Genomic DNA, 24,431 nt, shown 5'->3' with positions numbered 1-24,431 from the left:
GAGAGGGGAAAGGTTCCAAAAAGGGGAGTGCGGTTTCAAATTGCAATCTCAACATTACTGCAAATTAACCTAAAGCTTTGGGCAGAAGCCCGGATCAGAATCGGAATCGGAATGTAAAAAGCATTTTAAATGGCAAAGCACAATATTTGGACCATTAAGAAGAGAAAGGTGTTTTGTTGAAGTGACGCAGCACTTTAAAACGCTTCATTTTTGATGCAAAAATAAATGTTTCCTTTAAAAAAAAAGAAATTCCTTGGGGCTACTCTGGCCAGATAGCCAAGTCCTACTGAAAAAAATATTATTTTTTTTTTTACTTGTATAAGATTTTGTAAGTTTGGATCTTAAGAGAAGCAATTGTGTGTAGCCAAACTCTGCTCCTCTCACCTTTCCCTGCCCAAAGGGGTAAACGCTGAGCGTCACCTCCTCCTCCTCCGGCTCTGGAGTCGTGGCTCCCCCACCATTCCGGTGTCCCCAGGCCATTCCGGTGTCCCCGGGTCCCAGCAGCAGTTGGGAGGGCTGGTTTCAGCCGGGAGGGGTCAGGATCTGACCTGGGAAATGCTGGTGAGGCAGGTGAGGAGAGAATGAGGAAGAGCAGTGATTGAACAAGAGAAGATGGAAGCAAAGCGGGTTCAATTAATTTTGTACGACTCTCCCGGTTTGCTGGCCGGGCACCCAGTGACACCCAGTGACACCCCGCTCCGAGCCTGTGCCGTTTGCACCCCGAGCTGCTCAGCACCCCGTGTCAGGCTGCTGCACCCCTCGCCTTGCCCAGCACCCACACAGCCCAGGGTGCTGCTGCCATGTGGGGGGGCACATCAAAGGTGCCTCAGGGGTCTCATGCTCGAGCTGCCACCCCCAGTTCTGCCCATGGCTCAGAGGTACCAGTACCCCCCCCCCCAGCACTCCCCAGAGCCCTCTGGATGGCTGCCATCCCGGTGGGAGCACCCCCTCACCACCCCTCGCTCCCGGCTTCACCCCCTGCTCCGGGGGGAGCTGCACACGAGCCTCCCAGTGTCACCCCCTCCCCGCTGGCTGGGAGGGGGGGCTGCAAACGCTGGCAATGGGGAGCCCAGGCGGCCTTGACCCCGGTGGCAATCGCCTTGGAGAGAGCCCGAGCCGTAGGGGAAGATCAGCACAAAGAGGGGTCTGGAGTGTGATGGGTTCCCCAGGGCAGGACGGGCCGGGAGGTGATAAGGCAGCACAATGTCCAATTGTTCTCCCTGACGCCGGGGGGGCCCTGCTTCCTCCAGCCCCCCCGAGCACTCGGGGGGCGCAGGAACAGGCACTTGGGGTTAGGGCTGGACACAGCTCGGGTCCACCGAGGTCTCCAGCCAGACCCAGAGCTTCGCAAGACCTTTGGATAAACTTTCCTTCCCGGCTCCACCCCAGCCCGGGGGGGATAGACTTTCCCTCCCCAGCTCCCCAAATGACTTTGGCCTTCCTCCCACTCCTGAGACCTTGATCTTCCTCCCAGCCCAGGCAGCTCATCACGCAGCTGGCTACGGCTCCTTACACTTTATCCCCCGTCAGCTGCGTGGCTCAGCTCCTGCTGCTGCTCCTCCAGCCAAAACCCTGCGGCCCCCAGGACCCCCGACCCCCATCCCAGCAGTGACAGGGACCCGACAGCTCTGTGTCTCCTGGGGCTGCTTCATCGGGGTTTTCCCCTTGGCTGAATGGCAGGAACGAGCCGAGATGTGGAGGGAGGTGGAAGGGGGCAGTGAGGACCTGCGGCCCTGGGGAGCAGCGGGGACACAGCACCTGCACCCCCCAAGTGGGGCAATTAGAGCTCACAGCAATTTGTCTTTACATTTGGGCTCTTTGGGTTGGCTCAGGCAGCAGCTGGGAGCAGGGCTGCAGTGAGGAGTCAGGGCTCAGTCACAACCCCATCAGGATAATGGCCCCAGCGGTTTTATTTCGGTCTCTTTCCGTGCTTCCAATGACGTACTCACGGAAGAGACCAAAACCAGCATTTCAGCCATCTTGAATTTGCTTTCTCCTTTGATGCCAAGTCAGAAATTAAAAAAAAATAACAGAACCTAGCACTCAGAAAGCACCGTTCCCCGCTCCTCTGCACTATCAGCTTTTTCCCCCTCCGGGGCCGTGTCTACCTGTTGCAGGGAAAATTCCCAGGGTCGTTTTGGAAGCACCGCTGCCCTTTTCCTGCAGAAATCAGCCTCCTCGCAGCTGGGTGCAGTTTTCACCAGCTCCTGGGTGCTGGATGTGGCCCTTAATTAGCGCAGGAACCCAACCAAACCGCAAATGCTTCCATCCACTGCTCAGCCAGCCGTTGTCTGCCTGAGCCACAGTCTGGGGGAGGAAGCACAAAGAAGGGTTTTTAAGAGACGTTGCAATCCTGAACCACAAGCACACACATTTCATCAGCAAATAAGCCTCGCTTCAGGGTACTAATTAGAGAAAGAAAGTTGTAACTTTTCAATGAGGAAGCAATCGCCGATTTTTATTTTAATGGTACAATAATTGCTGGCTGGTGATGGCATCAGTCCCGACCTCGTGCTGCCTGTGGATCCCAGGGTGGCCGTGGGAGGCTCTGGCTTTGGGGGGCTGTGTCCCCTCTCGGGGCACCCCCGAACACCCTCAAGAGGAGGTTTGCTGTGGGTCCCGCTCAGGAGGGTGCTGGGGTGGCCACGCACAGCATCCCCTGCAGCAAAACCCTCGCCCACGGGGACAAGGGGTTATTTATTACTCACTTTGTCTGGCACCCGTCGGTCCTGGCTCTTCCTCTTGGGTCTTTTTTTTGTGTCTACAAATATTTGCCTCAGTTTGCCGAGGCCTGGCTGGTGGCTTGGGGCAGCTCCCGTGGTGCTGGGCCAGAATCCAGCCATTTTCAGGTGCTTGGCAAAGTCTGGTGTGTGCCTGGGGAGGGTCCTGGTGGTGCATGCATCCTGGGGAGGCAGCTGTCATGTCCTGCATCCCAAATCCCATGTCCTGCAGGCTCCATCCGATCCCATGGCCAGGCTCTGGTGACAATCTGGCCACATGTTCAGTACCAGACCCCCGTGCTGGAGATGCAGGTCCCACAGGGACGGCAAGAGCCCCTGTCCATGACTCCCAGCTTTCCCAGCCAAAGTCTGACGATGATTTGGGTGGAGGAGGAGGTGAAGAGGACCTTCTCCACCACCACCAGCTTCAAAATGGACTGCAAGCACCCTGTAAAAGACCCAGATAAGCCAAATTTGGTGGGTTTTTTTGCCCTTAAGAGAGCAGTGGAGCTGCACACACCAGTACAATCCAGACAGCCTTTTCTAAGCCCAAATTTCTTGAGCCTCTGACCCTCGCAGACTCCCTGGACTTGGCAGTTCCCAAATCCTGGTGTCACCCTCAGGTGCAAAGGCCACCCAGAGCCACTGCAAACCTCTGCTGTGCTCGGGGTGCCGGCGATGGCAGAGCCCTGGACCCACATTTGGGGAGGGGACAGTTGTCTCAGCCCCCCAGGAGCAGGGCCCGGGGGAGCCACGTCCCTGCAGGCTGCTGGGGGGGGCTGGGGAAACAAATGCACAGGAGCACACGTGTATTCCAGAAACTCCTATTAGCTTTTGGCTTCGGCTTAGCAGGAAATAAGATTATCAAGCAAGAGGTGACGCCTCTGGAGCCTGGCACCGCTTCAGGGAGCGATCCATCACGGGCTGTGGGAGTGGGATGGAGCTGCAGGAGATGCAGGGGATGGGGCTGGTGATGCCCCGGCCCCTGCCAGCCCTGGGGGTCCCAGGGCCAAAGCCCATCAGTGTGGGGGGTGTCAGCCAGGCCCCATATAGTTTAAACACCAGTTTGGGGTAATTGCACAGTGACCTCTGAAAATACAGCCGGGTCTGCCTTCATCTAAGCTTCTCCCAGCAGCACCTTCCTCTCCAGAGCCCCAGGAATGCCAGATGCAGGAATGCTGAGAACATTCACCCAGTGCCTCAAACAACCCCCCTTAGATCATCCTTCATTTCATAACCCCCAAAATCGCAGGAGTTTAGATGGGGTGGATGTACCTCTCTCTAAATTAGCCTTCAGAAATAAGAGCTTGCAAGGAGTGGTGGAGAAAGATGAGCATTAACAACAGGACAAACCAAACCCATCACCAGCTACAGACCAGACCCTCGCCCCGACCCCGGAGCAGACACACACTGAGTGTATTTGCCCACACAAGAGACAGAGAGCACAGCCAGGGCCCTGAGCCACGTGTTGGCACTTGCACTGTCTCTTACAAACCCTTTCAGTAAACATTCCCTAAATGAGAATATTCCGGGGAGGTGCCCGGTGGAGCCCTGACCCTCGCAGGCTGCTCCGGCTCGGCCGACCCGGGGGACCCACACATCACCCCCCTTGAACCCGGCACTGACTCGTGATGGGGGATGCTTTTAGAAATGCTGTGTATATTTTCTGCCACCACAGAAATCGCTGTGAGTGATTGCCCTTCGGGCTGCAGCCCGGCTGGGTTTGCCTTTCCAACGGCTCACAATAGAAAAATCTCTCTGCAGAAGAATTTGTTGAAAACCAGTTGAGCGGGAGGGAGAGAGGGACGATTGCTTTGTCATGGTCTCCCTGCCCTGGCACGTTGTGTGGCCTTTATGAATGCAGTAATCCTCCCTCGCTCCCCGCTTGTCAGAGAAGATGCCTGACTCAGTATTTCTCAGTAACAGCAGTTACTATTTTTTGCCTTTGTTTCCAACTCCAGTGTCTGCCTCTTGGTCTAACGCTGTTGGTGAACAGCAGCACACGCTGAAGCCCTGCAGAAGCCCTCAGTGACTTGCAGATACTACAAAGCCCAAGTGCTGTAAGCGTGGGGTGTTTGACGTGGTGGCACTGCCCTCCCCAGGGACGGGGACTCGTTTCCTCCTGGGGTCAGAGCCAGGGTTTCAGGGGTCAGAGGCAGGGTTTCAGGGTGCAGAGGACCCCGTGGCTGAAGGCAACACAACTCTGGACACCACCAGCCCTTCTTTTCTCTCTAGAAGCTTGCTCGCTAAGGAAAACAGCATCACAAAAATGCTTCATTTTCACAGCAGCTAAACGTGGCAGAAAAAGGCTAACGCAGGCCCTCAGAGAGTGCCATGGTTAATATTTATAAATTCCTTTCAAGAACAGCTAACACACAGCCAGTGCTAAATGTTATTCTATTAACCCCAGCCCAGCATCTTAACACACATCCATGGTCCGGCTTAAAGTTTAACCTTTGTTTTAATTAGGTAACAAAACCCTCTCTTCTGGGTCTTCATTAACTCAAAAGTGGATACAGAAGAGCCCCCTTTGCCTCCTGTTTGTGCTCTCCCAAAGCTCCGGGTCTGCCCCTTCCCAGGATGAGACACAGGCACTTTAAGAGGAATGAAATCACCCCGGAAAACTGCAGCCTCCAGCACGGTGCCAGCGGGGAGAGATAACGATGAGAGGAGAGCAGAGGGGGAAACAGTGATTAAAATGATCTGGTGACCGAAATACCTCACCCAGGGTCGCTTACTGGTGTGGGAAAGGCAGCTATTCCAGAAAGCTGGAAATCCGAGGGGCATAGATGGGAATCCATCCCACGGGGCGAGAGAGCCTGGAGCTCCCTGTGGCAGCAGGTCACCCTCCACCCCCCAGTGCCAGGCTTTAATTGTGCAGGGCAATAATTACAGGTCACCAAGCAATTACCATCTTCCTCCTTCAAGCCCAGGTGCCGTGCTCCCTGCCACCCCTTCCCCTGGCAGCCCATGGCTTCAGCATGGGACCACCAAACCCTCCCAGCTCCCCAGCTGCACTGCCAGGTGCTGGGTTGGAAAAATCTGCTCCCACCTGTGACCTCCCACAGCCCCTTACTGGGGTGCCTGCTGCCTGTGTATCCCCTTCCCAGGGTGTGTACCCCCTTACTGGGGTGCCCGTTGCCTGTGTGCCCCCTTGACCTCCCACAGCCCCTTACTGGGGTGCCTGCTGCCTGTGTATCCCCTTCCCAGGGTGTGTACCCCCTTACTGGGGTGCCCGTTGCCTGTGTGCCCCCTTCCCAGGGTGCCAGCCCCAGCCCTGGCCCATAATAGCTCCGTGCCATTGAGTCAGAGGGTGACATCCAAACCCCCTTTGTCCCCTCCAGACTCATTTCTGGAGTGGCGATGCCCTGTCCGAGTTGCCCTCCCAAAGGTTTGTGCTTTGCCCACAACATTCTAGACACACACACACACACAGAGGTCATAAATGACTCACGACTTTCTTGTGCTCAAAAAGCCTGCCCGTCCTCCTGGAGCTGAATTTAGGTCTGTGCTTCAAGAGTCGAAATCTGGGTGTCAGCCTTGACCTCGGATCTTTTCTTCCCACATCTCTGGAGTTAGTAAATCCGCCTCTCCCACCTCCAGACGAGCCCTGCCAGCACTTGCCCCTGCAGGGACCTTATTTCTGCATTTCTTCATCTTTCGTTTTTCTTCTGAGCTCACCAGCAGCACCTCCCAGAGCAGCTCTCACCACTGACCCGTGCAAGCCACCTCCAGTGACCGTGGCTGGACAGCTTCTCCTCCAGAGATGTCCTCAGGCATCCCCAGCACCACTCAGGGACAATCTCCTGGTGCCCAGTGCTGCCCATGCCCTTCCTCACCAAGCTCACACCTCCTCCTCCTCCACCCATGTGTCCTTCTGCATGGAGAGGGTGGTAGACACAATCTTCTCCTGGCACTACCAGACAGTGCTCCTCTACCCCTCCAGGCCTTTCTCTGGGTCCTGTGAGAGGGACCCACGACCCCAAGGTGGGACCAGCCCCGGTGGTGGTCACTGCGAGGTGCAGTCAACCTCCTGGACTCAGCTCCCAGTGAGCACCCCCAGCCCAGGGGCAGCAGGCAGGCAGCCTGCCCAGCCTGAGAGCTAAGTGTCGGGTACTGTCACCCTCGTTTACTCAGGGTGGCCCCAAAATTGCACGCCCAGCCTGGCTGATGTGTGTGTGGGTCACAGCACAAGAGCAGGAGCCCCCATTGAGTTCTCTCAGCTCTCGTCCCAGGCGGACAGGAGGGGGAGATCTTCACCGTGACAAGCCCAGGCTGAGCGGCAGCAGATGAGCTCCAGGTCCCAGCTCTGACACTCCACGCACCATAAAACCCCCTGAAAGTGGTGGCTGGAGCTCAGCACCGGGAAGATGTGGCAGCTTTCTGCACATCTCCTCTGCCCCACGCTGCCTGGGACCATCACACACACGTAGCCACGGGCACAGGCCACCTTCTTCTGCATCTCTGCACCGTCCAAGCAGGAGATGGACCACCCTGTCCCCCCCCAACCCCCAAGCTGCTTCCAAACTCCCCCACAGACCTTGCACAGGGCTGTTCCCACAGCCGTGGCCTGGCAGCTCCCCAGAACTGCCCTGCCTTTCACCCACTCTCATTATTTTTTCCCCCGGAGAGGTCACTCGGTAATTCTCTAACAGCTGCACATCCTCACAGGGCATGTTTACGTTACACATAAGAATACTGCTCAGTTGGGTACATTTTCCACTGGAATTTCCACCTCCCTTTATACTCGAGTTTCATTCGCAGGTCAAATCTTGGACGTGAAATACAAGTATTTAACATCAAGTAAAACACCCTCCCTTCCCCTTCCTTGATATTCCCTTTGCTGCAGGGTGTTCTGAAAAGCTTCCGACTGATGGGAAGAGTTTCCTGACTCCTAAACTGCCGGTGTGGGAGGGCTGTAGCTCACACCTAACCTGGTGTGGATGCGACCCTCTGTGGGTACCACACATCACACAGAGCGGTGCAGGCAGGCAGGGGATGCCCATTTACCCCCTGGGCACTCTGCAGCCCAGCTCCTGAGAAAGAAAAAGACAAAAAGCCTGGGTTTGCCCAGGGCTTCGAGAGCAGATCCCTTCAGGGCTCACTGACTGGGTGGGCAGTCACCGGCATCAGGCATTTTGGGGGATGTTGCTGTGAGCCAGCAGAGTTTGGATCGTGTTTGTGCCCTGAGACCAGCCAGGTCTCATAGGGGAAAGCTGCCCTGTGCTGGGATGCATTTATGTAACTTTGAAAAAAATTCAACTTTTAAAAATTCATCAGTCTCTTGAATTGCACGGGGATGGAGACACCCTATAAACACACACAACATCAACAGCAGCATGCGAAGCCCCTGCAAGCAGATCCCTGCCTCCTGCTCCTGGCACTCCGGTTATTCCATGCCAGGGACACGATGCTGTTGCGGCGCAGCAGGGAGGCAACACTCACATCCCATGGGAGCCACAAGGCTACCTGTTTCTCCCAAGGTTTTTTTCTACTTGGCTGATCCAGGGCATCCATCGGCAGCACCCTCGGCTGCATCCCTGGGGGCCAGCCTGACCCCACGGCTTTCCCCTAAACTGGCTGTGGAAACACCGGGCAGGACAAACATCCCCGTGTCTCTGTGCTGCCCACTCGGGAGCTGGAAATAAACGGCGTGGGTGTCCCCTGCAGGGACAGCGCTGCCGAGCGCTCGGGACAGCAGCCCTCTTCCACCAGGTAGCTAAAATTGTCTCCTGCGATGTGCTTTTTCTGGTCAGCAGCCCTCTTCCACCAGGTAGCTAAAATTGCAGACTTGTCTCCTGCGATGTGCTTTTTATGGTGGTTTGTTGTTTACAGGGATGAGAAAGGGTAGAAAAGCCTTCAAAAAAAAACAAAAAACAAAACCACTATCTCCTTCCCTCCGAGGGGACTGTTATGGAAACTGGAGGCAGCATCCGAGACAGGGCACTGTTTTCCTTGGAGCGGTGCAGGAGCGGCTGCCTGTTCCTGCCTGATCCTGCCTATTCCTGCCTGATCCTGCCCACCCCTGCCTGATCCTGCCCACCCCTGCCCATCCCTGCCCACTGACACCCAGCTGTGGCCACGGTGCCTTCCTCACAGATGGCACAGCAAGGACCAAACTGGTCCCCACCTCTTTAGGGACACAGGTGCCTCCGTACGACCCTGTCCGGGACAGGGAGGACCAGGATTAGGGCTGTATCTTCTAGCGTGACCTGGCATGTCCCGGCGTGTGATTCATGCCCCTTTCTAGGCTGGAAATGGGGATGACAAAGGGACAGCCCGGTGCCCACGGGCCTCCAGAGCCACCCACTGCCTTCAGCTGAGAAAACCCCCAATTTTTGCCTAAAGATCAAAGAAGTGCTCTACAGACAGCATGAGGGGGAGATGCACACCTTCTGTCACAAGTTTACTCCTGTGGCTACTTGTCCAGGGCTAATTCTGGGTTTCTTCTCTGAGCACCTCATCTGCACGTAACAAGACTCAGCTCTGAGCTTGCTTTGCTCTGCTCTCTCATTTGAAACCTTCCTTGCATGCTCTTATGCACTGCACTTTCACGTTTTCTCCAGCCCTAAAGTCATGCAGATAAGAAAATTATTATTTATTGGAGAATTTTCCTGGTAATAGCAATTATTATCTCAAGCTTTTGTTGCACTGTTAAGATATTGAGCAACAGAGTGCTCAGGAAAACCCAGCCCAAGCTGTTTACTGAGGCAGCTCAGAGAAAGAACACAGGCATGAGCTCTGAGATGCTAAATTTAAAATAAGATACCGAGCAGCAGAGTTAAGAACAGAATTCTTCCTGCCGTTTTTTCTTAGAACTTAACAAGACAAGCTATATAGTCCTTCTACAAACATTTCAGAATGAACAAAATTAACTCCCTGCGCATTTTCAGCCTAGAAAAATCTCTGTTGAGCTTATGGTGAACCCAGAAACCAAGTGATTTTCCTTGGACCAACCGAGACCAACGCTATGCTGGAGGAAGCTTGATTTCTGAGCGATGATATGTCTACTGATGGTTAACCACGAGGATGGATGTGGGGTTTCACTTGGCCGGGAGATGAAACCCTCAATTCCAGCATCCTCTGCTTCTTTGGGGAAGGACATGGTATAAAGTCTGAACCCAAACTCAAATCGCAGTTTTGAAGCCTGAGCCAGCCCTTGGTGGAGCTTGGCCACCCTTCAGAGGGGCAGCTGCAGGAAGTGTTGCATCCGCCACCACGTGAAAATTCCTGCTTTTAGCTCCTAATTCGAGCCTCATGCCTTATTAGCAGGAGCAGACTGAGATTTCGGACCCGTCTGAGCCCTGAGAGATCGGCGGGGGCTGGGGGCTGGTGGAGGGGGAGGAAGAGGAGCAGTGACCAGGCACGGAGCTGAGATGGGGCCATCAGCAGGAGGCTTGGCTTGCGGTGGGACCAGGGCTGAGACGGGATATGGCACAGGAGAACCAGATCAGTCCCTTGGCGTAACATCACTGCATAGAGTGAAATTTGGGGGGTTAGAAGCTGTCATTTGGTGTCAGCTGCTGGTTTTATGGGGCAGAGCTGACCTGCAAACAGCAGCTCCCCGCTGCCAGGCGTCTGCATCTCCCGTATCAAAACGCTCCACGGGACAGAGAGAAGGGAGGAGAGCTGGAGAAAAGTGCCCACAACCACGGACAAAGCCATGAGAAGCTTGTCCATGGCCAGGAGCGGCGACGGCTGGCACTGCCATCTGTCTGTCTGTCTGTCCGTCCGTGGGCGCAGCCACACCTGCAGCTCCAGCCCAGACAGCCCCAGTGCCCTGCTTTGTGGTCTGACATTTTGCCCAGCGTCCTGCACGGACAGCGGGGGCGGGTGGCGGGGGGGGGACAGTGACATTTGCAAGTCGGGTGAAGTGTCTCCCAGCTTATCCTCCCTGCCCAGCCTCCCTGCCCGCCTGGGAGAGGGTCCTCAGCAGGGTGTGGATGGGGTCTCCCCACTGCAGGGCCCCCCCATGCCTGGGGGCTGCTGAGCAGGAGCCAAGGGGGGAGATGTCACTTCACCCCTCCATCCCCATGCTGGGGCACACCAGGTGCCCCCCTCCCAGAAGGGTTTCCTACATCATCACAAAACATCCCAACCTGCAACAAGCCATTAGTTTTCACAGCATCCCCTGTGGTTCCCACTCCCTCCAGATGCTCTTCCCCTGGGAAGCAAACCCAGGCAGAGCCAGGGGGGAGAGGAGAGCACAGCCCTGCACTCACCCACCCACTGCCTGGTGGCAAACGCCCAAAACAAGGTACCTGCACCTGGTGTGTTGTCCCTGAGTCCTCAGCAGCATTGGCAGCTCAGAGCCATCCTCTTCAGGTGCCAGAGACGAGACCATGAGGACTGAGTAACTCGTGGCACATGTTGGCGGCTGCTCCCACCACAGGATGGAGGTGCCGGGAAGCAGCTCTGCAGGGAAGCACAGGAGAAGGGATGATGCTTTACCTTGGTCTCAGCGTGAGCCTGCGAGGGGTAAAAAAGGCACTTGTGAAAGGCAGGGAGTGTGTACCATCTCCTGGAGGGAAGGGGAAGACCTCTGTGCTACTCCATTAATTGCCCTTTGTAATTAGGATGCCTGGGGCAGCAGAGTTGGAGGTGACACAGCCAGTCCCTGGGGATGAGGGGGGTGAGCACTGGGTGCAGCTGGGTCCCGGGCGACCCCCTGCCAGCACGGGCACAGGGGTCACAGCCACGTCCCTGGCAGCCCAGCCCTGAGCCCACGGTCCTTGCTTCGACCCCGGTCCCCAGGGAAGAGCTGCAGCTCCATTGCTGAGCACACTGCAATGAAAGCATCCTCCTGCTCTGGATGGACCAGCCTCACCCCCAAACACCAGGAATGGTGTCCTAAAACAAGGACGAGCCCAGCCTGGGGAGGGAGGGAGGCAGGGACGGGGCAGGGGAGCAGCAGCCACCCCCTCTCTCCTCCCAGTAATCAGACAATTGCATTATCTCTTACTACAATGCCCAAAGGTGTCCCCTTGGATGCTCTGAGTGCAACACGTCTCCCACCCCATCCTTGGCTGGAGAGACTGAGCTTTTGTGAGTCTCTGTCCAGTGTGTTCTTTCCGTGCAGCAGGTCCCACGCATCTGGCTTGCTCTGAGAGTTTGGGCTCAAATCCCCCACGTGAGGCAATGGGATTTGGATCTCCAGCCAGAGCTGCTCGCGGACGTGTCCGTGGGCTTGGTCCAAACCCAGACAGGACACAGGGGGCAAGACCCTCCGGGCAAAGCTCCTGCTCTTGGCCTGGATCAGCTCCTGGATCTGGAACTGTAATTAAGTTAATCACCAGATTGCAAAAGGGTGTGGGTGGGGAGGTGGGAGAGACTGGAAGATAATTAGAAAGCGGATCATCACCTTGTTTTCCTGTCTCCCCACGGATGCCACCAGTTTGCTGAGACGTGGCAGTGGATGTCCCAGCCTAAAGGAGAAGCTGGGATGTCCCAGCCTCAAAGCCAGGCAGGAGTCACTCACGGCTTTGGAGCAGACGTCTGGCTGTTGGCAGGCTCAGGGAGGTCCTCCCCGCTGCGGTTCTGCCCCCGAGACACGCACACATCCCCACGGCCCTCTCTGCCCCACAGAACGATGAGACAGGAGCTAAACCAGCACTGGGATGGCATGAAATGACCAAACCCAGCCTCATCGATGTCGTGTCTCTCCGGTGGAGTACGGAGGCACCTCAGGCAGGACAGGGCTCCTCACCAGGGCTGGGGCAGTGCCACAGTGTCCATCTGGGGCTGCCGAGGGGCTGGAGGAGGGGGCAACCATGGGGACCTGACCCCTGAACGTGCATTTCCCTGGGGCTGGCAGTGGCCCAGCAGCACAGGGTTTCCCCCAGGGCATCCCGAGTGGTACCAGACTTTCTGTCCTCACCTGGAGCAGGTGCCCTTCTCTGGTACGGTCATTTATTTTTAAATGCTGCCTCCGGGGGATGGTGATGGGTTAAACTCTGCTGCACTTTGTAACTTCCAACCCCTTGTCCCAAAGCTTTTTCTTATCTCTCTTTACCACGATGCTCCAGGTGCTTATCATCAGCTGGTTTTCTGGCAAGAAGCTCGCTCGCTCTTGCCGTTAGTGATACCCACTCGGTAAATTGCTGAAAGTTTCACATTTACACTCCTGGCTGTCTCACCCAACACAAATCTTGTGTGACCAGACTGGAATGACTGCATTTTCTGGTGGAGCAGGCACTAGTTACATTAATTTCTAGAGTTTTGGTCACACTTTGTACCACATATTCCACTTAGAGAGGGTAAGACCCGACCGATAAATATTTCATTAAGCAGTTAATCATATTGTTAGAGATAAAATCATCCTGCCAGAGATAAAACCATCTTGCCATAAACACTGACTGCAGAAACAAGCCAATGCATTCTGCTGATAAGCACAAAATGACCTGTTACGTATTTAGGTTCTGTCTAATCATTTATTAAATGCTTCTAAGGGGATTCACAGGATTCATTTCAAGGAATTCGAGCTGTGCCCGGCACCGCCAGCCCTCGGGAGGGAGGCAGCCCTCACCCTGGCTGTGCTGCTGATAACCCCGGACCCACCGTGGCCACAGATCTCTACAATTTATGATGAATAAAACCCCTCTTTATCCAAGAGATGTTTCCTCTGCACGCTCAGGCAGCCCTTGGATCACCCCAAAGCTGTACCCGTCAGCACAGCACTACTCAGGAATCCCTCAGGAAGGGGAATGGGTGGAGGAAAGCCAGAGCCTGAATTCCTTAAAAATATTCTACCTGTTGTAAGAGCTTCCCCTTCCCACACGCAGTGTCTGAGCTGCCCGGGAGGTGACTGCCCCATCCAGGGGGGTACAGCCAACAGTGGGAGTGGGGAATGAGCCCATCAGGAGGTGACACTGCCTGATCACAGCCGAGTCACACACCCGGGAAGAAACACCAGTTCTGCTTTAATGGAGAAAATGACACTTTCTAAAGTGAAAGCACTCGTGGTGTTTCCACTGGGCTCACCAGAGCCCAAGTCAGGAGCCGCTGATCTCATTAACTGAAGTCTGACAACCTCAGAGGACGCCCGGGTTGAGCTGGCTTCTCGCCCGTTTGGAGTTTGCTGGATGATCTTTATCTGATCAGCGAGATGACAACTGGGATTAACTGCACTTTTCATCAATGCTTCCACACTTGTTCTGAGAAGTGCTTAGCAGAGGCCATCCACAACATTTCTTTCCAACCCGATATAAAGGATTGTATCCAAAGCCAAGGACAAATTTAATGTATTTGAGTCAATCCCCAATCTCGTTTTAACCCATGGTAGGTGAGATACTTCTGGCTTCCCCCATGTTGTAGCCGGGTATTTTATACTTGAGGAAAAAAAATGGGCTCACCTTAACTGGTCACCTCCCAGCTTCAGGGACAACCTGTGGGACAGAGGCAGCGTTTGGGTGTCAGAGGTTGGGAGGAGGCCATGCCAATGATCCAGGGTGCTCAGCTGCAGACACCACACCGGCATCCACCAGCCTCTGGTGCAACGTGTTTTCACAAGCACGCGAAGTTCCTTCAACCCATCTCAGGAAAACACAAGTGAGGAGGAGTCTAAAGAAAAAGGAGTAGAAAGGAAGTTTTGGAGGGATGGGAAGGAGAGAAAAACAGGCAGGGAAATTTTAGCAACAGGACAAGGGACTCCATCTCCCCACAGTTCCTCACCACTCTTGGTGTGGGTAACCCTTGCAGTCTCTGACGAGATGGATCATTAAGCTGCTAACGAGTTTAACTGGTGGGTGAAGGTCTGTGGGTGGTTGTGGAAGATGCTCATCTCCCAGCTGAGAAATAACGAGTTCCCAACCTCATGGCCTGCAGCTGCTGCCTGTGTACAGAGGGGTGGCCAGACAAGGCATGGGGAGCAGGGACCACAGGGAGCAGAGACCACCACGGGGACAATCCCCTGGGCAGAGGGACATGTCCAGTGGGTGCCCAGCTCTGCTGGGAGCCCCATGAAACCCAGCACGTTTCTTCTCCCCTTGGCTCCTGCTACCAAAAACCTGGGGCATTCATGATACTAATGGGAGGTTAGTCTCAGCTGGCCACTACATTTGTGTCACAGAAGCCACGAGAGAACCACAAAAATACCCTTGAAACCACAAAGAGCCCTGTCTGAGCATGACCTGGCAACCCAGACATGCAAAAACCTTATGGGCCACTAGCAGCCCCCCAAGTTGCCAAGGTCTCATCAGCACCACCTTTGTAATGCAGCGAAGGGGAGCAGAGTACTGTCGAGTGACACCTGCAATGATTTTAGAATGGGAAGGGAAAAGGACCTCACTCCTTTTCCATGGCCCCCGGCCTGCACCGCTATTCCAGAGCTCACACAGAGTCCGCCTGTTATTGGCAACGCAACTGGCCCTGGATGCTCAGACTCAGACGCTTCCAGAGTTTGGGGTTTCACATCAAAGCCACTGGTTTGGCCACGGCAGCGGCAGCGGTCGGTGATAGAGTTTGGAACCCAACCCAAACTTCTCAGAATTTCACAGCTATTCCGGTCCCACACCGGGCTCATCTCCCCTCGCCGTGTGAGGAGCACGCACGCTGCCGTGCTCCAGCCACCAGAGCTCAGTAGGACCTGCTTGAAGTTAAAAAGAGAGTTAAACCCAAATGTTAAGTCGTTTTTTGCTTCAGAAAGCTATTTCTCATCTTTTGGGGTTCTGACATCTCCTTCCACAGCCCAGGAGGAAGAGCTGAGTGTCCCCGGGCTGCTGGTGGAACACTCTGCTCCCTGGGCCTGCAGACAGAGCTGGGGTCACCCCGGAGCAGATGCCCCAGGTCCAGCTCCCAGTGATGATGCTGATCATTCCCTGTGGTGGTTTTCTCTTAGGATACCCAGCACGGGAAAGCTACAGGAGTGAAGGGGATGAGCTTGTTATACAGGGACTGGAGGAAAGAGAGCCATGAACACAGCTGGCCTTGGACAAACACTCTCCAACTGGGGCTCCATCCTACTGTCCCAGTCTGACCCGCCGTGTCAATGCTCAGCAGCAACCATCCCCCTCTTACAGCAACCTCCTCTTGGAATATTTTCCTTTCTCCATGGGGCACCAAATATCTGCTGGAGTGCGGTGCCTCTCAGCTTAGCATCTTGGAGAGAGCTGCTTTCTGTTCTGCTTTGAGCTACTTAATAATTTTGTTGGGCTTCTACCCAAAGCAACAAGGCCCTTTATGTTGTCTTTGGTTCAGGTTCTCTCCCTCACTCTTGCATTTTAATTCCCATAAAAACCCAACATTCCTGCCAAAAGTACAATAGTAGGGCCATGAGTGGTGGTGTGTAGAGTACCGACTCCACGGCCATAAAAGCATGAGAACAGCCATAGAATTTAGCAAGGAGAGACAATGGGAGTGGAAAATAGTGTTTGTTCTACTTCTCTCATGGAGTCGAAGGCAGCTGGCGAGCACTAACTTCATTCTAAAAATAGTGGATGCCCTCGAACGGCGTCCCAGCCCCCTCCTCGCTCGTGCTGGCTGCAGCTTAAGTTTGCCAAGACCCTGATCTGAGCTCTTGGCTTTGGGATATTTGTTTCTCCTTTCCAACCATCATTGACCCGGGAGGCTTCTGAGTGTCTTCTACTCTCAGATAAAGGTTCAAGGAGAGCTCCAGGAAACCACACAATGCCACTGAGCCTGGTTAATGCTCAGTAAAGCACTAAAGCCTTGTGTCACTGCATTGAACGACTTGAGAGCTTCCATTCAGAGAGAGCTTGGCAGACAGCTGGCATTAAAAACTGAAATACCACAAGAAAAGTATGAGCTCTTGGCAAAAAAAAATAAATTTTGGGACCAGGCACTCTGAGAAGTACCTAATTTCACCTGCTTGACAACTGTGTTAAAAAAGGATTTTGAACCTGTACTTAGCTGGTCCACCAGCTGCTTTGGAAAGCCACCAGGAACCATAAAGCTTCTGAGCTCTTGTGGGTTGCTTCACCGACCTCACAGCAGGACAGCGGGGCTGGCCCAGGCTGTCACCCACAGAAAGGACTCCCCAAAAACCTGGTCTGTGTCAAATAGGGGATCAGCCAAACTTCTCACCTTCCAAACACACAAAGCCTGAACGCCCCGGCGCTGGGATGGCCATGGCCTTTGGGTGATTCAGGAGCAAGGGCAAATGTTTAGAGATTATATGCGTACATTTGTGTGTGTGCGTGTTGCAAAGAGTTACAGTCCTTAATATCTGCCAGGTCACTCTCTAAGTACCATAGCAACCCTACCCGTTGTGATACTGGCTCCATCCTAATGCACCAGGGGCACAACTCAGGGCTAAAGAGATGTTTTTACAATCTATAAATACATACAAACAGTGACTATATAATGTTTTCTGTAATGTAGCTATGGGAATACATGGCATTTATAGTAATTTTCCATATCTAGATTTATACCATGCCCTTTCTTTTTCTGTTCATAAATCCACTTCTCTATAAGCACTATGGAACTTTGTATATGAAAGGGAGCACATTCACAGGAGATTTTAAACGCAGTTTCTAGGCTAGAAACATCCAGGTGAGTTTGGACATACCTGGAATAGACATGGGACTCCAGTCCCCACCACGGCACCACCTGATGCCATGGCCATGGCTGTGGTGGCAGATCTCACCCTCTGGCATTCGCAGCATCTTTCTCTTATCGGTGTGACCGTGCCTTCGGGTTTTGGCAGGGCTTCTGCTTAAACACAGATCGTGACCACACAGTGTTATGCAAAATGGGGTTTCAATGCGATATTTCCCCAGTCCTCATGGGGAAGAGCACCTTCACAAGACCTTGGTGCTTGCTGCTCCTGAGCATCGGGAAATGCCCCGTGCCCCGTTACACCCCTCTGCATCTGGTAGAGCTTTGCCCTTCCCTTTTAACCACTGTTATTGGGGTGGAAGGGCGCACAAACATGCTATAATTGAGACTCAAAATTCCTTTTTCCTATAAACTATTGATGACTGTATGGACATATCTCCTGCAGTGACAGCCTCCTGCCCCCTGCTCATCCCCCACAATATCTAAGGTTTGTTCTGATCTCTGGCGAGTGCGTGCCTTGGCCAGGTGAGGTGCAGGGTGCCAAGATATGAAGTAATATTTGCTATCTGGCGTGCAGTACGTGTTGCAATACCCAGTCATAATCGTGTTTGAAAGTTATAATAGTGGAGAGAGTTATTAACCTGGGCTCCCTTCCTGTCTCTTGCGGCTTTCAATCAGACACTGGGTGTTTTTTAAGCTTTTTTTCTTTTTTTTTTTTTTTGAGCGTATAATTTTAGTACGTGCGTCAATAGAAGGTAGAAAGAAAACAGAATTTACTATGATAAAAGTGAAAGGACAGAGCCCCTGCCGCCCAGTGACACCCAGTGGGGAGACAACCCCCCCCCTCACCTCCCACGCTGGAGGAGCATCACCTTTGGGGCTGTGTCACCGGCGGGGCCATCACCCGTGGTGTGAATTACCTGTCCTGCAGCCAGCCTGGGGACCCACGGGGACCACCGGGCTCCCTCCCCTCCCTTTAAAAGCCTGGCAGCAGCAGCCTGTGCCAAGCACTCGGTGCCACCAGCCCTGCCATACAGCGCTCCGTCTCTTGCAGCCCGGCGGCCGGGAGAGGCTGAGAGATGGCCGAGGGGGAAATCACCACCTTCACCGCCCTGACTGAGAAGTTCAACCTCCCCCCGGGGAACTACAAGAAACCCAAACTCCTCTACTGCAGCAACGGGGGGCACTTCCTACGCATCCTCCCGGACGGCAAAGTGGATGGGACCAGGGACCGAAGCGACCAGCACAGTAAGCAAACGGGGCTCCTCGGGGCTTCTCCTCGCTCCGATGGTTTTATCGGCCAAGAAGGAGGGAGCTGGGGAAGATGGGCTCTGTACTGGGCTCTCTCCCTCCTGGTGGGCACAGGAGTCAGCACCAAACACACTATAGCCTGTGCTCAGGGGAGGGACAGTATGTACACCATCTATATATTCCAATAGCTTAAGGGGGCCTACAGGAGAGATGGGGAGGGACTCTGGATCAGGGAGGGGAGCCCTAGGAGGAGGGGGAAGGGTTTGACCCTGCAAGAGGGGAGATGGAGCTGAGATGTGGGGAAGAACTTGTTTGGTGTGAGGGTGGTGAGAGCCTGGCCCAGGTTGGCCAGAGAAGCTGTGGCTGCTCCATCCCTGGAGGGGTTGAAGGGCAGGTTGGAGGGGGCTTGGAGCAACCTGCTCTGGTGGGAGGTGTCCCTGCCCAGGGCAGGGGGTGGCACTGGGAGGGCTTTAAGGTCCCTTCCCACCCAAACCATTCCATAATTCTATGATTCTATTTCACACCTGCAGAAGTATTAAATCTGAAACCGGTCATCACCATAATTGCAGGCAGGCAGACTACACAGGGCCAAAGTGCTAATTGCAGCACGGCTGGCTGAGGCAGGGAGCTGGCAGCTGGAAAAAAAAGCCTTAGTAGCAGCCTCCCATCCCACACACCCACAGCCATGCCTGTGCCGGAGCTCTCGGTTCTCAGCAGAAGCCTCTGGGTACACCATATCCTGAGCAGTTACTGGAATAGAACTGGGACCTGCCAGGCTCCTATCTGGTCAGAAAAAAAAAGGGCTGGGAAGAGCCAAGTCTGCCTTAAAAATTCTAAGAAAAGCACTTTTATTTTCTTTAAACCACAAGCGTACATGTGGCCTTCTCCCCCCAAACTTAACCTTTCTTCTTGTTATTGTTGTTTTAATGAAAGGCGGTTTAGAGCAGGGTTTTCATTACAAACGCCGTTTCCCCACCACACGGCAGCGGGGGGGGCCAGGCCAGGATGAGCTCACCAAGGCTGGACAAACAGCATGGAGCAGGCAGCCTCCAGCCTAGAATAAACCAGGCACCAAACCCTTCTCAGACCCCTGCAGGAGGCAGAGGAGGACACTGACCCAAAGGATCTGCAGAAGACAGGACCAGTCTTGCAGGACCCACAAGCAGGAGAGGTTGTATGAGCTCAACCAGCATCTCTGCCATGTTTTGCCAGCGCTGAGATGGTGCCGGAGTCAGGAGGGGGATGCGGAGATTCCTGTCTGCCCTGGGGACCTCAGCAGGGCTGCTGGCAAGGTGACACCTCCTGGGAAAGGGGGTGCTGCCAGGGACAGGAGTGTCCAGCCTTCAGCCCACCATCTCACGGCAAGGATGCTGCCACACAGCCTAGACTTTTTTTTTCCCAGCAAAGTGAGCCTGTCACCCTGGAGCGAGGGTTTCCCCTCTGGCTGCTGGTCCCTACAGCCACAACATGCACACAGGCAGGGAGGAAGGGCAGGGAAGGTAGGCAGGGAGAGCAGGCAGGGAGATCAGGCAGGGAGAGCAGGCAGGGAGGGCAGGCAGGGAGGGCAGGCAGCATTCCCATGCATGGCATCTGCACCCCGGCACGCTGCCGTCCTGGGGCTGCCTGTTTGGAAACCTCTGCCAGAAAGGAACCTCCTTGTAAAGGATCTCGTAAACTTGGATATCCAAATGTGCAAATATTTACAGAGGAAACTCCTGGAAGGGCTGGGTGCCAGCGGAGCAGCCCTGCCGGCAAGGCCCCCTGCCTCTGAGTACCCACGGCTGCCCACCATCCTGCCCCTGCGCCGGGCAACCAGTAGAGATGCTCAGCACCATCCCTGGACCCTGACCTGCACCGTGGGACGCTGCTTACACCCACATCCACAGGGGAAACCCGGGGGTGACAGCGGGGAGAGACCCCCAGGGAGGGACAAGGCACGGGAACACCAGCGGCTCAGCCAGGAGACACCTGCGGTGGTGCTTTGCAAAGTGCCCACGTGCGTTTTGTTCCAGACAGATATCAAGGATTTGTATTTTTAGCTTAAATTGCCTTGGCAGGTGATAGCCCCCGCCCCAGGGAGGACCTCTCAGGAGAACACGAGTCACTCCCTCCAAACACTCGTTGTTCAGCCCTGCCTAAGGGTTCCCTCACCCTGTGCTTCGCTGCCGTGTGTGGGCACCTTGAGCTCACTCTGTGAAACGAAGAGAAAACTTACCAGGACACTGCAGACCCTCGAGGATGAAGCCCAAGGTCATTTCCACAAACAGCCTTATTTTCTTTATTTCATCCCATTACTTCACGGAAGGCAATATCTGTACAGACCTGTACCAAATGCAAGAATTTGTGCATGAGCTTCTTCCTCCGCACTTGCCCTTCTCCCTCCCTCTGTGGCCAGAGACCTTAACACCCCCAATGGCATCTGGAGGGTCCCACCAATAAATGAGATAATTTCTCCTGCTGGAATTCTCCATCCTGGGGCTGCAGCCCCGAAGCGAGTGCAAGGTGGGCTGGGGCTCCCAGCCTGAACCAGGGACTGCACATCACTGCAAATCTGCACCCATGCAATTTGCTCATCAAACAGAATTTACTGAGCAGGAAATGCCAAAAAAATGAAGACTGTGAACCATTACAGCAAAGATTTCACTGGGATGGGGCCTGTCTCTGAGCACACAGTGCTCTCCTCCCAAAGCTTCTCTCCAACAAAGTGGCCTCTTCTTTTGCCTCTTCCTGATAAATACCTTAAACAAGAACTTGAGCCAAGTTTTAATCATTTTCCGAGACTCCTGTAGTTAGCAAAATAAGAAAAAAAAAACAGGAACCCAAGGGGCAAAATACCTAACCAGACAAATAGAAAGGTTAAAGCTGCCGCGTCAGGCACAGGGTGCTGAGCAGAGGAGGGAGGTGGCACAGACACCCTGGCCTGGAGCTGACCCACTCCCCTCCTGCAGTGCAAGACCAATAAGGAGCTTTTTTTGCCCCGGAATTTCTAGTTGAGGTCCAGCATCGGGGATGGGGCTGAAAAGCCGGTGTCTGATGGGCTGCAGGAAGCGACGCCGCATCCCCAGGAGCCCATCGCCAGCAGGCACCGCTCTCCCTTTAGGACCAATTTCACATTAGCTCCACAGACTGGGACAAGCTGAGACGTGGCTCACGGCTACCTCTGGGAGGTATTTTTTAGGATGAAGACCAGCCCTTTCTATTTCTCCACTCCCTGCCTCCCACGCGCCGGATAACGCCGGCCGGGACACGCTGCCGGATGGGACGCATTGGATCGGGGCTTTGCCCACCCCTGGTTTAGCCCTCGAAATACTCCCTCATGTGTCACCCCTCAAGTGTCTCCTCAAAACCACATGAGAAATTTGTAAATTAGAGCCAGAATTAAAACCCCAATCTCCTGTGTCCCATTCCAGCCTCCTAACCAAAAGGCTGCCCTCCCTTTGATGTAAATTGAGAGGAAAAAATGGTCTTTGGTTCCTAGAGCGTGGCTGTGGGCTTTCTCTGAAGGAGAGGGTACAAGGAGGCACTTCTATTACACCCTGTACTCTCCTATAAACTCTTTATAAGCCCAGGCTTCAGAACAAAAATACCCTGCTAACTTTCCTGGCTGCCTGGACATTATCTCAGATAATCTTTATTCTTTTTTTTATTAGGTTATTTTCCTTTTACTTTTGTTGTTGTTGTTGTTATTGCTGTTTTATTTTTACTTCCAGTCCAACTCCAGCTGAGCGCGGAAAGCGTGGGAGAGGTGTATATAAAGAGCACCCAGTCTGGGCAGTACCTGGCCATGGACACCAACGGGCTGCTCTACGGCTCGGGAAGTGGGAGGGTTCCGTGGGGCCAGACACAGAGAGGGCTTGAGGTTTGCAGAGATCTCCTAGCTCTGAGTAACGCCAACCGCAAGCAACAATTAGCCTCTGTTTGTTATTTTGGCAGCTGGGCGGCCACTCTTCGTCCGGCTTTATTTTGGGGGGAAATGAATAAATAATCAAAGAGCAGCATTTACCGCGCTGCCTCTTGAAAAATATCATATTTGATATCTGAAAAAATATTTGATATCTGACAATTTTGCCCGTTTGATATCTGAAAAAATATTTGATATCTGAAAATTTTGCCCATGGCAAGGGGGTTGGAACTGGATGATCTTTAAGGTCGCTTCCAACCCAAACCATCCTGTGATTCTATGATTCATTCGAAATACCGTATTTCATATCTGGGGCAGCAGCTGCTTTTCATCCCCTTGATCTGAAAATTTTGCCCATGGCAAGGGGGTTGGAACTGGATGATCTTTAAGGTCCCTTCCAACCCAAACCATCCTGTGATTGTATGATTCATTCAAAATACCGTATTTCATATCTGGGACAGCAGCTGCTTTGCATCCCCTCGGCAGCTGCCAGCCCTGTGAGTGGGGACACAGGGGGACCCCAGTGGCTCCATCCCAGCTCCTCCGTCCCTGGCATCACCTTGCCCACACCCCTGCCTGCCTCCTGCTGCCTCTCCATGGCTGTGCCAGGCACGCCAGAGGGAGCAGCCCCAGGCAATGGCCCACAGCCACTCAGCAAAGACCTCCCTGCATTTTTCCTCTGCATCCTGGTCACACTGAGCCCTTGTCCGTGGCAGCGACAGCTTCTGCAACATCCCGGTGTGAGCAGGATGGTGCAAGGCAGGAGCCTACACCCATCCTGTGCCCAGGAGCTGCAGGGCACAGAGTCATGGAAAATAATCTGGGTCTTTGAGAATATCCCGTTTATAGCTATTGCCGAATGACACACCCAGGTCATGGACAAGTTACTGCAGGAGAAGCCCAGGGGACTAAATCAAGGCTACTTACCTCCACGCCTTAAATATTCACTTTACTGTGGTGCAAAGATCTCAGAGGTGGGTCTGGGCAGCATCATCTTAGCCAGGGAGCGCCCGGGCTGGCATCACACGTTAGGAACATGCATCCTCCTCCCCACAGCATCGCCCCGTCTCACTGTCCTTACCCCGGGCTCTCTTTCAGCAGTTACTGGGGGAGGAGTGCCTGTTCCTGGAAAGGATCGAAGAAAACCATTACAACACCTACGTCTCCAAAAAGCACGCGGATAAGAACTGGTTCGTAGGTCTGAAGAAGAACGGGAGCTGCAAGCTGGGGCCGCGGACTCACTATGGCCAGAAGGCGATCCTCTTCCTCCCGCTGCCCGTCTCGGCTGACTAACCCCATCCCTGGAGCTCAGAGACCACCCGAACCCCAAAACCCAACCAACGCCACCTCCTTTTCCCTCGCTCGCTCTCTTTTTGGCCAGCAGGAGAGAGCCAAACGTTAGAGCTCCGAGCTTTAGGTCAAGGCTTTACCAAAAATAGCCAACGCAGAGCTCCCCGGCTCTGCACGATGCTTTGCAGAGAGGAGGGGGAAAGCCCCCACACCCTCGCAGGGTCCCCAGCACCCCCCGTTCCCCCTCGGTGTGTGAACACCCTGCAGCTCCTGGGGACACCCCCAAACCTGCCAACCCAGAAACAGGGAACCCCCGAGGATGCTCCAGATACCAGGAAAATTCACACTTCTACTGTCCCCACTTCATTCTAACCCAAAACCTCTCTGGTACTCTGCATTAACATATTTATCCATCTAAGTATGTATCTTCTAATGTGCCCTTCAATCATTTCGGATTGCACTATCAGCCTTGTTGTCGAGTGCCAGGTTGGGTAAATGCTGCCGGCATCCTCGGCGTGTGAAGCTCAACCAGCATCAGCCAAAAGCTCCACAGACCTCCCAGCCTCCCTTCCAGTTGCTGTATTTCATGCTATTCCCTGCCCTATGTCATTTGTATTTATTTATTAAGTAAACGTGTCCCTTCTACAGTCCGTTCGTACGTAATTCGTAAAGAAAGCCCCTTGAGGTTGTCCCAGGACGGGGCCGAGCGGGCGATGCTGAGGGTGTGATGGTGCACAGGGACAGGCTGTGTGATG

The 24,431-nt window shown here is 54.1% G+C and overlaps 1 protein-coding gene and 1 long non-coding RNA gene across 5 annotated transcripts in view; one reads left to right on the top strand and one right to left on the bottom strand.

Annotated features, from left to right (window-relative positions):
- The window catches only part of FGF1 (fibroblast growth factor 1 (acidic)), a 27,772-nt gene extending 3,446 nt beyond the window's left edge, over window positions 1-24,326 (top strand). The window contains exons 2-4 of one of the 2 annotated variants that reach the window (XM_014948195.1): window positions 18,289-18,482; window positions 22,196-22,299; window positions 23,488-24,326. In XM_014948195.1, coding sequence (XP_014803681.1) covers window positions 18,314-18,482; window positions 22,196-22,299; window positions 23,488-23,679 — 465 coding nt within the window. In that variant the 5' untranslated portion in view covers window positions 18,289-18,313 and the 3' untranslated portion in view covers window positions 23,680-24,326. Of the gene's footprint in view, window positions 1-18,288; window positions 18,483-22,195; window positions 22,300-23,484 lie in introns of both variants that reach the window. The other variant, XM_014948194.1, reaches the window with a different exon arrangement.
- Window positions 107-23,508, bottom strand: LOC106891556. 3 transcript variants are annotated; one of them, XR_001412716.1, is made up of 7 exons: window positions 23,314-23,508; window positions 20,701-20,807; window positions 14,072-14,104; window positions 10,982-11,189; window positions 2,709-3,168; window positions 2,109-2,307; window positions 107-558 (listed from the first exon to the last, which is right to left on the bottom strand). It is a non-coding gene; the product is annotated as an uncharacterized LOC106891556 (long non-coding RNA). The 3 variants fall into 3 exon arrangements; XR_001412714.1 differs by lacking the exons at window positions 20,701-20,807; window positions 23,314-23,508 and having other exon boundaries at window positions 14,072-16,336; XR_001412715.1 differs by lacking the exons at window positions 20,701-20,807; window positions 23,314-23,508 and having other exon boundaries at window positions 10,982-11,135; window positions 14,072-16,336.
- Window positions 24,327-24,431: the final 105 nt, after the last annotated feature.

Source organism: Calidris pugnax, unplaced genomic scaffold, assembly GCF_001431845.1.
Source record: "Calidris pugnax isolate Ruff unplaced genomic scaffold, ASM143184v1 scaffold27, whole genome shotgun sequence".
In the NCBI taxonomy this organism is placed as follows: domain Eukaryota; kingdom Metazoa; phylum Chordata; class Aves; order Charadriiformes; family Scolopacidae; genus Calidris; species Calidris pugnax.
This window is presented reverse-complemented; position numbering and strand designations above follow the sequence as displayed.